General features: G+C 44.7%; 2 protein-coding genes across 3 annotated transcripts in view; one reads left to right on the top strand and one right to left on the bottom strand.

Moving 5' to 3' along the window:
• lclat1 (lysocardiolipin acyltransferase 1) overlaps positions 1–15530 on the bottom strand; it is a 54002-nt gene that overhangs the window by 20573 nt on the left and 17899 nt on the right. For both annotated transcript variants that reach the window (XR_015863368.1, XR_015863367.1), the window contains 2 exons: positions 11815–11925; positions 8293–8349 (listed from right to left, as the gene is read on the bottom strand). The gene's annotated coding sequence lies outside the window, so the exon portion shown is untranslated. The remainder of the gene's footprint in view (positions 1–8292; positions 8350–11814; positions 11926–15530) is intronic.
• Positions 1431–8421, top strand: bmp4 (bone morphogenetic protein 4). The gene is made up of 4 exons (XM_088400236.1): positions 1431–1731; positions 4829–4951; positions 5296–5660; positions 7012–8421. The coding sequence occupies exons 3-4, from the start codon at positions 5303–5305 to the stop codon at positions 7857–7859; spliced, it is 1206 nt and encodes a 401-aa protein (XP_088256362.1). The 5' UTR covers positions 1431–1731; positions 4829–4951; positions 5296–5302; the 3' UTR covers positions 7860–8421.

Below are 15530 nucleotides of genomic sequence, written 5' to 3'. Positions count from 1 at the left end.
TTAGTTGCGCACTGATAAGCTCAGAGGAGATACGTTGTAGGAGGGACTTGTCCTGCTGCATTATGATTGGCTGCTACAAAGAGGCTTCCTAGTTAGGGACTTGTGTGACATTTGTGTTGTACTGCCCCCAGGTGGTCAGAGCAGGCACACTAGAATTGATGCACTTGACAAAAAAAATAAACATTCTTTTTATAATTATGAACTGACTATATTTTTATGAAATGCAAGATTACAGAGTAGTAGTTTTCCTCATTAAATTACAAACTAGAATAATTTATTTTGGAGGAGGGGCTTGGACGGATTAATGGCATTTCCATTCATTTGAATGGGGAAATATGATTTGAGTTTTGGGTCTTTTCAGATAGTAATTACAGGAATAAATTATTTGCATTTCACACCACTGCCAATAGTCTGCATGGCACGAAGTTTCAGGTAAGAGGTTTCAGGGAAAAAAATCCCACCTGTCAATTTGACGGAGATATAAAATGACTCAACGAAAATGAATAACGACATGAAAGTAGGCCAGAGGGTACCGTTCATAGCGTTTTCATCCAGAGCGTTTCCAAGCCTTAATGGCTCGTCCGTCAACATGGTCCTGCTCAGGAGTGCTTATTCAAACTCGACAAGTGGAGCCAACAGCTGTAAATAATCTGAAACTTTCACACATCATCCTTCTGTTGTGATAGTTTGGCACATGCACGCCTCGCATTGGGAACGGGGAAAGTATCTTTCTCTAGCCAACGATGTCTTGTAAATAACGTTGAGACTTTACATTCGGGGAACCGAGGGTTGCGAGAACGTACTCGTAAAAAAACGAACGGATGGATGGGTTGTCAAATGATTGTGCTGTAAAAAAAAAAGTGAAGGTGGTGCTTCCATTTCAGTAGAATGATGAAACTATTTTTGGTGGTCGGAAAAATGGATGACCTGGCTGGTTGGTTGGACAGATGAATGCTTGGAGGGATATAAATTGTTGGATGGATGAACTATTGGATGATTGGTGGATGGAAGAAAGAACGAACCAGTTGAAAAGGATTATGGGACTTGATGGACAAATGAATGGACAATGGATGGACAGACAGACAGGAAGGCTAAATGTATTGTTAGATAAAAGATCACGCCGATGGATGGACAGCAGGTTCTTGGTTGGAGAGGAAGACAGAAAGGTGGATCAATGGATGATTGGATGGAAGGATGGATTTATAGAAATTGCCAAATGGGATGGGATGGACAAAATTTGATCAAGCCCCCCAAAAAAGTTCTCTAATGGAGTAGTGTGTGGGGGGGGGGGGGGTACATTCAAGGTGTTTGAGACAGATGGGGGGGGCGTACAGCGGAGCCTGCGGAGGGAGGGCGCATAGAAGAAGAGGGAGGATGACAAGGAGGAGGAGAGGTGGGCAGGAAGGTTGAAATTGGGCGGATACATAAAAAGTGCACGGGATTCGGGATGCTGGCTCATTTCGGACACGTCCCAACTGCGCACCGCCTCGTTTTTTCTCTCGCTCTATTTCTCGTTGTGCTTCCCACCCCGCATCCATCGGCGCCGACTGACCCGCTCGGAGCCTTTCGCTCACGCCGTTGCGCCCCTGGGGACACCTTGAAAGGGATTTAATGAGCCCCGAAGACGCCCGATTTCCCTTTAAGGCTCGGTTTTTATAACCTCACTTTTGGACTTTATGACTGTATCACGTCAATCTTGATACTTGTTTGGACCTGGACCATTTACTGATGGTGAGTCTCGCTAATTCGGTGACGCGTCCTGCGCGATGAGGCGTTCACGGACCAAACCAACCTGTTGCTTAGAATGTTTTTTTTTATTTACTTAAATCACTATTTTTAGACAATGAGTGAAAAACTCAATTTAATTCGAAGTTGGAGCTGCAAAGTGAATATTCCATGACGTTACTCTGCCATTTTAAATGACGAATCAACTATATTGGTGGCATTTTTACGCACGGATTTATGCCCAAATGACAGCGTCGTTAATTGTTCACATGAGTCGTGCACATTGCTAAGTTGTTGTGCAACATCTGTGCTTTGTGAGTAACACATGAGGGTTGTTAAATTTGAACTATTACGTCACAAAGTGTGGATGCATTTAAGAATCGTGCAGTGTGTGTGTTTGTGTAAAATGTCTCATTGAGTGGCGTGAGGACAAAGGACACACATACACACACGTATAACGAACATACACAGACACACACTCAAACACGCGATGACGTGTAAGGGAGTTACAATAACACCAGCTTGCGTTAAACCTGTGCATTTCTTAATATAATCGTGAAATAACGACTTATTTCTGTTTATAAGAGTCTTTGTTTGAATCTAAGAGTATACGATTTAGTAATATGTATTTTTCTCGTAATTAAGAGTTTTTTTTCCTGAATCTGGCAGTATTTTTTTCTATATGTACAATAATTATTCCTATTACTAGAAGTTTGTTTTCTAAATCAAAAGTTATTTATTTCTTTAAACGTTGTATTAAATGTATTGTCTAGTTTGAGGGGTTTGCATTGTATACACTTATAAACATATATAATTTAAAACGAGCACCCATCAAGAGTTTTTTTCTATTGTAGAATTATTGCTTGCTATTGTTGGTTGCTTTTGCTTTTTGGTTGCCTGTTTATTTTGAGGGGGCTCTGCGGTCTTCTTCTGCAATTCATCTTGTAGTGCGGTTTTCGAGCGGGGTTGGGTAACTTTGATCAGATTTTTTTTCACAAATTTAGTACAGCCCTTGGAGGACTTTATGAAAACTAAAATGGCCCTAAAGAGGCAAACGAAGTCCATGTTTTTTTCTTCTTGGGTTTTACTAGCAACTTAAGCCAATAAATTAATACAACACAATTTTATAGTAACAAAAATGCAATTCATAAAAATAAGTCTAAAATATTTCCCTTGTTAATATCAGAAAAGCAAAAAAAAAAAACAACCCCAAAAAACTGCTTGACTTTTTGTAGTGGCTTCAAAGTTTCCCTTTGACGTCAAAAGAGTCGTTAATAATATTTGTGGCTCATTCGAATCTGCTTCTGCCCCTGTGACTGTAACCCAATTAGGGACAACAGAGACGATCAATATCAGGGGCTTGCGATTGGTCGCTCACTGGTGGAATTACCTCTGCTTTAGAGCGCCAGAGTCCTAATTACGGCCTGCTCTTGGGTTTGACGCTGCAGCTGGGCCTTTTGTGCTGACGTCACGATAATAACAATATACGTAGTTATAAAATTGAAGTATTGAAGCCCAAGCACCTAATTTTGCTACAGTTACAAGATGTTCAGTTATGGCCGCTATGTTTTCAATTCCTGTAATGATGGGAGAGGCCTCCGTGTCTCTCTTTTTCTCTGTACAATGAACGCTTGTTGTCACTGATACACACACACACACGTTCCTCCCTCACAAACACACACACACACCTCCCACCCCATGGGTAATAGAGCTGATCATGTTCCGAACCGTCCTCGCTCGCTCTGCTCTCACAAACATGCAATGGCTGCCGATTTCCCGCCAGTGTGTGTGTGTGTGTGTGTTCTTGTGTGTGCATGTGTGCGCACCACCGAGCACGCCAAAGGTCAATCGTGGGTCAAAGGCAAAAGGAAAAAAGTTTGTATTTAAATATGAAGTATTTTCAGTTGAAATGAATTGAAATTCCATTCATTCATACCAGCCCCCCTCCCCTCAAAAAAATGGCGTGCATCTCTTAAAAAAAATAAAATAAAAATTACACGATTCCATGCATTTTCAATTCAGTTGTGCATTTTTCTTACTATGGATGCACTGTCATCTATCTTTTGAAAACAAGCGTTAATGTTCCTCCATAAAAATTGATTTTGATATTTTTTTCTTGTCTGCTGGCTTTTTTTTTTATTTACAGAAACAGACCAAAAACACGTTTCACCACTTTATATTAATTTCCATTTTTTTACGAATGCATGTGGCTTCAGCATCTAAAACAGTGACCAAACACCAACGTCACTCTCGAGTTTGACCTTAATAAACACTTTTATGATTGTGATTCAACACTGTGGTGCATTTAATGACCTCCCCCCCCAAAAAGAAAAAAAAAAATAACAAGAAACACAGCCAACACTGCTTTTCCCCTCCGTGCCAGATGGTAAATCAAAACCAGTATTCCACCTTACGACATAGTTTCACGCGTATTGCCTCACTTGACGAGTCTATTAATATCACAGCAGATTTGTTTTGAGCGTTTCTCTCGGCGTGGCCAAGAAGTGTCATGCTTTTGATTAATTTCTTACCCTGGGGATTGGTGTTTGATTTAGAATGCTAATGCACAAGCTATGCTAAGTTTTAAGTAATAAAAGTACGCTTGGATTCAATTTTCACCAAAATTCTGGATTGTCGGCTTGGTGCCGGAAGGTTCCAACAACCTCGTAAAAACAGGATGGTTTTATCTCTCTATTTTACCGGCAGCTGTCTAGACTTGGCATCCTTTTGATTGGAACAGGAACAGGCCGATGTCTCGGTTTTTATGGATTTTATTATAAGTTGTGCGATAACTGACAGACAACAAAAATAGAGTACAAAGAAAGCCAAAAACTTGTGAGCTTTTAGGCTTTAGATCTAGACAAGTCGGTTTTAGATATTTCTCATCATTAGCGGTTTGGTCTGAGCAGGAACAATGACAACAACCTGGTAAAAATTGCAGTTTGACTCACAGGTGAAAACCCGGAAGACATTTCTTCCATTTTTGTAATTTGACAGACACAGGTGGTCATTCAAAAAAACAACTTTGAGACACGTTTGTTTTTATGTTTGCAATTATGTACGGTAATTAAGTTTACAAGTTCTTTGCGTGTGTCTCTTCCAGGAACAGGCTCACTCCTACGTTCTCCTGCATCCGCCCAACGCAACCTAACATTTCCTGGAAGAACGTGCCCGCCGCCTGCTCCCAACAAACATGGACTGTTTTCCCATGCTTTATTTTGTGTCGGTAAGTAAGCGGAAAGTTACTTTTTTGAAATCCTCCATTAAAGCATGTACAAATTTATTTTTAGTTCGGTCGGCGGGGAGCAGTCAAAAATTGTTTTTTCTTTGTTGAGTTCACGTCAGAGTTCATTCAAGGTTGTAAATATTTGCAAAACATTCACCAGAAATGGAGCGGCCATTTTGTGAATCTCCCGAAATTCCCAATGGCCGCCGCGCCCTTGGCGCCGATTACAATTAGATTAAACAAGCCAGATCAGATCATTCAAAGCAATTAGTGGCCAGTCATGAAGTCCAATCTCCCATCGGGTCAAAGTTCAATTTCTAATCGTGTAACCTGTGTCCCATCAGAGACATCATGATTCCTGGTAATCGAATGCTGATGGTCATTTTCATATGCCAAGTCCTGCTGGGAGAGAGCAACCATGCCAGTCTGATACCAGAAGAAGGAAAAAAGAAAGTGCCGGGCCTGCAGGGTCGTTGGGACGCTCAGAGCCATGAACTGCTGCGGGACTTTGAGGCCACCCTGCTGCACATGTTCGGCCTCAAGAAGCGACCCCGGCCCAGCCGCTCGCCCGCCGCCGTGCCGCGCTACATGCTGGACCTCTATCGACTGCAATCCGGCGAGGGGGACGAGTCGGGGGGCGAAATCGCCTTCGAGTACCCGGAAAGGTCGGCGAGCCGAGCCAACACTGTGAGGGGATTCCACCATGAAGGTAAGGACGAGGCACAATGGGAGTAGCTAGCTAGTTTGCTAGCCTAAAATATGCGTCAAAGATTAGCCCCCAACTGAGTATTCATCCAGATTTGAATTTCAAAAGTCACCAACTGCTTCCCAATAGCCTCTTCGGTTTAAAGGCTTTAGTTAACAGCTTAAGCAAAAGCATACCTTCATATTACCGACGTCTACGTCAAACCACATCCTGCAGGGAGCAACTCGGAAAACTGGACTGACACGCTGTAGTTTATGTGGAGATGGGCTCTTTTTTTTTTTGAAAGAAAAAAAAAAAAGGACCTTCCTCAACGTGCAATTATCTTTAATGCTACTCTGCCGCGTTCTAAATAAAGATTGCTAACAATGTGGGTGCCCGAGAGCAGAGGGATGGAAAGAAGTGCCTCAGAGCCCCGTGCAACGTAAGGGACGGACGGTTCGGGACGGCGTTGCGGCGAGCAAGGCTGGCGGCTTTTGATTCATGTTGAAGGAACTTGCGGTTGACTGAGCTGCTGGAGGTAAAACCTTCAACGAGTCGGGTCGAGGAACGAATGAACTGAAGGGGAAATGAGTGTGTTGAACTTGAAAACTTGGGTTTAGGTCTGAGGGAACTAGCATAAGCATCTATCTTTATCTTAGCCCTGTGCAACTGTGATGTCATTTTTAATCGCAAAGCAAAATGGCCGCCGCGAAGATGGCTAAAAATAACAGGTGGATTTTGCTGCTTTATTCTTTTTCCACAAACACAATATTAGGATGTCCTTTTTAGACGACATCTTAAGAGTCACATGGAAGTAGTGCTAGAAGGTTTCTACTGCGCTACCTAAAAATCTACCCGTCTCTTCTTTATTTTTAGACTCTAAACTATGTTAATAATATGCTTGGAGTTCTTTTGAGTAGGAAGGTCTCGCTTGACATTTTACGTTTTCATTCATCCGCCTATCTGTGAAACTTAAGTGAATTCGCCAACGAAAAAAGTAATATCGCGCCGAAGCAAACGAGCCGCGACTCGGCTGATCAGAACTCCAGCGGCTTTTAATCATGAGAACCACCTGGGCAAGATTAGCTTCTGGGTGTGAAATAATAGGGGTGGATTGTGCAGGAAAATAGTAGACACAACATTCCTTCCCCACCCCCACCTCAACAATGGCGATCTCGCCAGAAATCTGCAGCGTGAGCGTGCACCACTGTGTTTATACTGTAGCTGTGGTACGTTAATCACCACCCTCCTCGGGATGCGTGTTTCAGCAAAGTGCTCGGAGAAAGGCAACCGAGTCCACGGGATACTTTGCTCCACTCTTATCTTGCAAGTTGAATTTCTGTCTGCAAGTTGGTAACTCGATTAATTGTTTCAGAGCACATGGAGAGAGTGCACGAGTTGGGCGAGGGTGAGGCCACGCCCCTCCGTTTCCTCTTCAACCTCAGCAGCATTCCAGAGGACGAGCTGCTCTCCTCGGCCGAACTGCGCCTCTACCGACAGCAGATAGCCGAGGCGGGCGGCGACGACAATAAAAGCGGCCTCCACCGGATCAACGTGTACGAGGTGCTGAAGGCCCCGCGGCCCGGCCAGCTCATCACGCAGCTTCTGGACACGCGGCTGGTACGACACAACGCGTCGCGCTGGGAGAGCTTCGACGTCAGCCCCGCCGTGCTGCGCTGGACTCGTGAGCGCCGCCCCAACCACGGGTTGGCCGTGGAGGTCCTGCACCTAGACCGGACGCCACGCCGTCGGGGCGAGCACGTCCGGGTCAGCCGCTCGCTCCACCAGGAGCCCGGCGAGGACTGGGAGCAGCTGCGCCCCCTATTGGTGACGTTCGGCCATGACGGCAAAGGTCACCCGTTGACCAAGCGGACCAAGCGCAGCCCGAAGCAGCGGGGACGCAAACGCAACCGAAACTGCCGGCGCCACGCGCTCTACGTCGACTTCAGCGACGTGGGTTGGAATGACTGGATAGTGGCGCCCCCTGGCTACCAGGCCTATTACTGCCACGGGGAATGCCCTTTCCCGCTGGCAGATCACCTCAACTCTACCAACCACGCCATTGTTCAGACACTGGTGAACTCTGTGAACAACAACATTCCCAAGGCCTGCTGCGTGCCCACGGAGCTCAGCGCCATCTCCATGCTCTACTTGGACGAAAACGATAAAGTGGTGCTGAAAAACTACCAGGAAATGGTGGTGGAGGGCTGCGGCTGCCGCTAAAGTGCGAGCTAACCCGGACTCGGACAAAACAACTCGCTACAAAGTCTCGTTACAAAAAAAAAAAAAAAAAATCACTTGGACAATTATTTATAACTTTTACGTTGAGGTGTATGTTTGTCTCACTCTTTTTTTGTTCCTTTGATAACATGATCATATATTTTGACAAAATATATATATATTTATATCGACATATAAAAAAATAAATTGAGTCCTTATTTTAAACATGGGAAAAAAAAGCTGTACAACTTTTCATCATGTACATTAGATTGTATACGTTTTTTATTGATAAAATAGTAAAGATGGATAAAAGAATCTAAGGAGTTTATTTACTGCTAATATTTATTGCTTTCACCTTCATATACATATTTTCCCCAAAACATTTTATGAATTCGAGAACCCCCATATATCTTGTAAACAATAGAAATAAACTCACCAGATATGCCGACTTCCTCATTGTCCCTTCTCCAGGCATGCCATTAAAACGTTCGAGCTGCCCATGAAATAGAAAAAAAAATTAATCATTTTATCCTCCATTGCTCTAGCGTGACTCCAAAATATTGTACGTCCTTACAATATTTTTTTTCCTCCCCCTTTTGCCTGTCAATTGCCGTTACAGACATTTAATTCCATTTCAAAGACAGTAGTGGACCACCTATTGTTCTCCCATTTTACTTTAATGTCAATTAGGCTAACATGTGCTGGGACAATTGCAAGCAGGCCGAGGGTGAGGGTGAGCCTATTGTCTCCCCCGCCTCCTAGCCCGCGTCAGGGGCATGATTACGGACAAAGTGTCCCGGGCTGACGTGATCCTCTGAAGAATCAAAAGGTTAGACGCTGTGTCTCCTGCCTTTGTCTCGTGCCGGCAAGAGCAAAGACGCCTGTCTCCAACCTGTGCCCCCGCCACACAATGGGCCTCGACATCACTTATTTACAAGCCGACGGCTGGCCCAAATTATATGATAATGTTTGCAAAGAGACGTTCCTTTGAACTGCTGCTGGAAAGGGGGGCTAATAGGGTTGGGGGGGGGGCGGAGATGGGGTGTGGGGGGGGACACTGCCGGCGGCTCTGCATTGTTTGGAAGAGGGTCGTGTACATTGTGATATATAGGCCGCTGCGGCGCTTTGGTTTGATCACGCTCGGAATCGTTAAAGCACTTATGTAAATGCTTTAAAATTAATTTCTTACAGTAATTTAACCATAGATGTATTATTTCAATTAATAAGGCTCACAAGGATTATTTTAAATACATACGTAAGGATCATTTAACAGACACCGGAATGATATTAATTAAATATTGAATTAATTAATTTGTTTAAAAAGATTATTTGATGAGCCATTAAAAATATTTTAAAACAACATTGTGCATTAAATTAGAGCAATGACCTGGTGATCAAGGGTATATTTTCAACATGTGTGTATTTTTTTTTTGCACAAAATATTTTGTGTTGAGTGTAAAAACATAAATGATTCCTCATGAGGGAACTGCTATGAGCATACGTCCCAGAAAAGCTTGAATTTTTGCAATTTGTGATTTAAAAAAAAAAAAAAAAAATGGCCACTGGGCATCCCTTTGATGCATTGCATATCAGTGTCAAAATGAGAGATAAAGGAGCAGGGAGAAGAAGAAGAATTTCATTTTGAAGTGGTTAAAGGCCGAAGGGGAAAAATGGTGGGTGGAGGAACATACATGGTGATGTGTCTGGGAACAAGCTGGTGGGTGGGGGGGTTACAACATCTCAACTGCGCCCCCCCCACCCACCTCATAAACCCCTCAGCCCTCCAGCTCCTAAAGTGGAGATAACATCAGCTAGTTATGGTAATTGTCTGCCTGTTCATTATCCCGCAACTCCACACAAAGACGACATTTACGTAAGATCGGTGAGTTTACCAAAACGGCTATGTTTCAAACGTGTTCTGGCTTTCCATTCGCCGATAAAAAAAAAATCATGGTTCAGTAATTAGGACTGTTTTTTGGTGATCGGTAAAATCGATTAATCGGCATCCGAGTGAAAATCCTGCTAAAGCTACGACAAGAGGTTCGCTCCCTCGGGATGGAGTCCTAAAAACAGATCGAGGGTTTTGTCATTCCTTTGTGACGTGGCCCTCGGTCTCCTGTAAGTGCTCGTTCGCACGCCATAACAGGTGAGTCATTATGCGGCGGGTCTATTGACACTGCTCACCTAATTGAGCGGGTGAAGTCTTCAAAAAGCCTTTTTACTCGGAAGTCCCACCGTAAAAAGCCGAGTGTTTACAGATAGTAAACCTCTCCGCAGGAACAAAGGGGGATGACTCGGACTGGCCTCACTCGGAAAATTGAGTCACGAGTCATGTGATCGTGATGTCGTGACACGAGACCGCCAAAAGTTATTTCTGATACAAATTCAATTGGGCAAGATTTGGTATCATAAAACCCTGACTGTTTACATTTTTAAATTAAAAATTAAGATGTGAAACTTATTCTTGATCTAAGGATCAATGATTGTCAAAATCTCTTTGGGTGGCCAGTGGGGTGGCCACCGTTAGCGCCGCCCCTGGGTACGAAGTACAATTTATGCTTGAGTGATTAGTATTAGATATTTCCATCTTAATAACTAAATAAATCGCAACACCCAAATCCAGTCTCCTTCGAAAATCCTCAAACGAGGAAGAATCCGTAGTGGAAATTTCCACCGCGGCGGCAGTTTTATAATTTGGTGTCAAGTGTTTCTGTCGCTGCGCCGACGGAATTCGCTTCTTTTGTGCGTTTGAGCGCGCGGGGTAATTTTGGGCAGGGCAGGGTGTCCCCGCGGTGGGTCTTTCTTTTCTTTCCTCCACGGACACCGCGTGGTTTCATTAGATACGGCTTATGAAAAGATGGCTGCCGCTGCGTTAAGAGCTCACTGCACATTTCACAACTTTGATTTATCTAATCAGCATATTCCATTAAATTCATTATACCTGCCGTACAAGTGTCAAAATAAGTCGTGCCATACAAACTGGATATGTGATACAGTACGATTCAAAAAATGATTGACACAACCCGCAAGCGATTCATCGAACAAAAGAGGCGCGGCGGTATTTGGAGCGCGGCCGTTGTTTATTTGCAAACAAACTCCCTCTGTGTTCCAACCCCGACTCTTTTGTGCGCCCATCTCAGGTGGGTTGCGCCCCTGGCTGAAAGCGACAGCGTGAAACTGGAGAGGTAAGGCGACGCCGAGGCAATTAGGCCCACAAAGGAGAACGTCGCTTTTTTTGTACTTTTAGTTTTTTTTAACTCAAATTCACCCCTTTTGTGTGTAGCTAAATCGTATTTAAGGGGGGTAAAAGTTGAAAAGTAGCAAGTCACAGGGAGGAGGGGTGTTGCTTCGAGGCTTCCCTGGCTTGTGTTATTTGTCTACAAGCAGGGTGGGGTGCTCATAACGTGTGGATGGAAGGAGGAGGAAGCGATGGCAGACCACCACCCCCCTTTTCCTCCCCCCCTCCTGCCGGTCCCTGAATACAGCGCGTCTACCGGATCTGGCCAGGATGAAATGTCATATCTCAGAGTGATCCTTATCTCTTAATCGCTTCCTTTGTCTCGTGCGATTCCCCCGGACGGACTTCCCTCCTGCTTTGATGTGTCAGGGACCGCTGGGGGTGGGAACTTTTCGAGACTGGTTCTGCTCAGAAATAATTGGAGGCCCGAAGGATATTCAGATGCAAGGAAGGCTACCGGAATTGTGCCATATTTGCATTTCGGATTTGGAACGATATGTGCGGCCTCATACGACGATATTCTCGGGGCTAGCGACATTAGCTATCGCTTCCCCAAAATGGCGTGTGAATTGGTTTTCCATTGGCGTAATGAAATGTAAATGACTGGTATTTGGATTGGGAAATTACGCCCCCTTGTGGTGACTTTTTTTTAAAGCAAATGATCCCAGTCATGAGAAATGTGTATCTGCATGCTATCATCACATCACTTTGTCTACTTGCCTTTTTGTGTCCGTGCAATATCCGGAAGGCTTTGGTCCTAAGTGATGGGGGCACATTGTCTGCCCCCCTCTGGTGGCCGGATGCAACAGCACAGCTTTTGTGTGTGTGGATCTGCGGGGGGGAGAAAATCAAAGCATGTTTTTAAGTGAGCTACAATGAGTGATGGACAAAAAGCAGCATAAGCGACAATGACCGCCACCTACAGGTGTTTGCAACAAAGTCATGTGACCACAGGTTTGCAGAGCACAATCGTCACAGAGTAAACTTCGCTGGACATTGTGGGGAATCTTTTTTTGCTCACGTGACACTCTATTTAAGTTAATTAATCTATCGTGTTACTTCTGAGTAGCCGGAACCTCTCATGAACCAAGTTACACTTCCTGTTCTATGGTTATCATCACTCTTTTCCTTGCTGGTCAGAAATGACATAAGAATTCAGAATTTGTTGATATTATATCAAGTTGGATAAGAAATCTTCCCAAAACAGTAACTTACTCCTGCTAACAACCAATGTACTACTTTCCTATTTGTAGGGCTTTGGGTTCACCCCTGATGCCAAATGGCCAAACGTTGGGCAATATTCCAGCCGCCGGTGCCTCTCTGTGTATTTTCCCAGTTTAAACCAGCAAGCAGAGAGCGAGTTCAACTATTCCAGCTCATTTGGTCCAGATTTTGTATCCTATAAGCTTGAATCAACCTCTTCCACTTGAGTGATTGTCAAGAGGCTGTGTGTTGCTTTTGGCATGGCCATACACAACTGCATACATTTAGCCAATTTAGCCAAAGAACGCTTCGGGCATTGCGGAGTGAGCTCATGAAACATGTGGTCCGGGGTAGTTAAGACCCGCAGTCACGAGCCCGCGGGGACCGCCCGGCTGTGTAAGTCTACACCGATCATATACTTTTAGTGCACGGCAACAACATGTGCGAGAAACATGCTTGCTAAGTGCGTGCGGCGGAGATACACGTCGACAAACAAAACGGGCGGAATCGGACTTGCCGGTTAAGATTGAGTCTGCGAAATGTTTGCATGAGGTCACTCCAAAACATTGTGTGTGTTCAATAATGTGTGTTTGCGTGTGAGGAAGAGATGGGTCTTTTAAAGGCCTCGGTGGGCACACTAAGTCGTGACCCCGGTGGTCCGGCCCGCTATCCATCACGCTTCTGAAACACTCCTCCGACTCACTCGAATTCACTTTGAAGTGAATCACGGTTCAGCGAGCGAGCGGTCGCTATCCCGCTGCTCGGAGACAGACGGAGAGACCAAACCAGTCGGCATGGGAATCTCTCTCGTCGTCACGGAAAGGAACAAGATGTGGAGAAGACGGCTGTCGTCGTTGCCCGTGCTCCACTCAGTGACTAATTAAGTGCCTCGATAATGACATCATGGTCGAGGGGAGTGAAGTGGAAGGTCAGCGTCGGTGTTTATACAATTACATATTAGTGGTGTGTGTATGTTTGGTCAGAGAACATTAGTTTCCTCCCTTTAGGTACATGTAAATACACTTTGACAATCCAGCACCTGATGCTACATTACTCCCTTTGCTAGCTGAGCCATGAAGTCAAGGCAAAGGAAAAAAAAAAATTTTTCCCGTCTCCTCTACGATAATATTTGAATGAATGATGAAAAATAATCACACACGCTACCGCCGTTACCCCTTCATGAGACTCCAGAGTCTCCCCTTTGCTACATTATTTTCTCGCCCATAGTCTCCTCTTGGATAAAAATAGAAGTTATGGGAAATAATCTGCAGTCTTTACTTCACGACAGGAGAACATATGTTTAGACAAAAAAGTATTCCAGAGACACATTCTTGAGTATGATGTCAATCCTCATCAGTAATAAACATGTTCAACAAGTCCCGCTGACAGGAGGTTGTTTATCTGCTCCCCGTACACCGACGCTAACACGGGGGTCTCCCCAGCTTTCCAATCCCGAGCCTGACCTCGAGTGTGAACCCCCTTTCCCAGACTGCAACATCAGGCAGCGCCCTGAGGAACGCCCTTGGGAGCCATGTTACCCCCCCCTCGCACCGCACCCCCTTTTTGACTGCGGCTCTCTCACCACCAGGAAGCGGGGGCCTTCTCCCGTGCGTCTCGGACCGCAACGTTTGACAGCTAATATTTTTCCGGCCAATGCGCGTCGGTAATCGGCACTTCCACACCGGGATCCCGTTACGACCTGTCTTGAGCGAGCCAGCTGTTCAAACAAGGTGATTAATTAAAGGAATTCTGTTTGTAAAACAATCCGTGACCTCTCGCGCTTTCTCCACCATCTCACGCTCTACCTTCATCGTCCTCATCCCCTTCACGCTTTGTTCCCGCTCCCGTCGGACAATTTATCCAGTCTGGTTCAGAGTCTAGTCAGTATGCAGACCATATTGAATCGAATCGAATCGCACTTTTATGTAACTTAAATCTTACAAGATTATGATTTTTTTTTCCTGAAAGTCAGAACAGCCAATCGGTGAAGCTGCTCTAATCATTGACATGTTCGAGCGTGCATCATTTCCCACTCTGAGATCTTCCACGTTATTGAGACAAACATGTTGATTAAAGGCACAGCTGGCCGAGTCGTGCGATAGCAACCGATAGTGAGTGCGGGACGGCCGCCGGGAAGGATGAGAGGATTTTTTTTTTTTTTATGGCTCGCTGCCTTGTAGCAGGTGAGTCCAGTTCTTGCCAATTCCACAGAAATGCAAGCCACCCGGCTCCTCTCTTCTCGCCCTTCCCGCCATGTTTTTATCTTTCCGTGAGATGTGCAGGTGCTTGCGATTCATCACGTAACTCCCAACAGGCGGAGGCGCTCGCTAACCAAAACAGCAGTCTTGTCTTTTGTCTTTCTAGTCGATGATTTTAATATTGGGCGATACATAAAAACGTCTATTTGAAAATAATATAATAATATATAAAAAATAATGAATAAATAAAAAATTTAAAAAAATTAGAATTTCAAAAAATAAAAGACATTCAATCACCGGAAGCCTGAAAAAAAAAAAAAAACTTTCAAAAGCGAAATGACATAATTGCCAAAATGTTGACACTACAGTTACTTTTGTAACAGTGAGAACGGCAAAAGCGAGAGAAGAAGAAAAACGCCAGCTCAAGACGTAAACAGCTGGGGCCGCACCTCGTCCACATGAGCCGAGCGTGCACCCGCTGCTCTCAAACTGCAGTCTTGCGCGCAGATGTTTCATCACAGGACACAAAAGAGGCCATAAACCCACTCCCGCCAAAAAAAAAAAAAAAAAAAAACATTGCACACACGACCTTACATACGCCTTGGAAAGCGCTCTCTCCCTAAAAAGCCATCAGGGACTTTTCCAAAGTATTTCTATGAGGAGTCTGGGTTTTGTCCTGGCTTGTGCGGAAGGACTTGGTGAAAGAATTAAAGCCGGGATCTGGTCAAGAGGCCTCGCTACTTGGTTTACTGAACAAATCCAGTCTACCCCATCTGGTTAGTTGGCGTACGAGGTCACACAGCTGAGTACCGAGAGCTGAAACCGCAAGCGAGGGACTTGAGTCACATGACTTGAGTGACTTGAATTTGCTGTTCATGAGACTTGACTACACTTTTGGACTGGAACTGGACTTGACAAAAACCCTGAAACCGGTCCAGGGTGTAGTCCAACTATTTTTTTACACACAGTCATCTGGAAGAGGCTCTCGCAACCCTCGACAAGGCCCAGAAGACAGACGGAGTGACAGACGGACGG

This window comes from Syngnathus floridae, chromosome 16, assembly GCF_059516105.1.
Source record: "Syngnathus floridae isolate MCC-2025c chromosome 16, RoL_Sflo_1.0, whole genome shotgun sequence".
In the NCBI taxonomy this organism is placed as follows: domain Eukaryota; kingdom Metazoa; phylum Chordata; class Actinopteri; order Syngnathiformes; family Syngnathidae; genus Syngnathus; species Syngnathus floridae.
The sequence above is the reverse complement of the archived record's forward strand: the minus strand, read 5'-3'. Positions and strand labels throughout refer to the sequence as shown.

Bases quoted from the DNA above. Each gene is read 5' to 3' on its own strand.
- bmp4 (XM_088400236.1), top strand. From the start codon at position 5,303: ATGATTCCTGGTAATCGAATGCTGATGGTCATTTTCATATGCCAAGTC. The intron at 5,661-7,011 runs GTAAGGACGAGG...TAATTGTTTCAG, and splicing joins GAGGGGATTCCACCATGAAG to AGCACATGGAGAGAGTGCAC.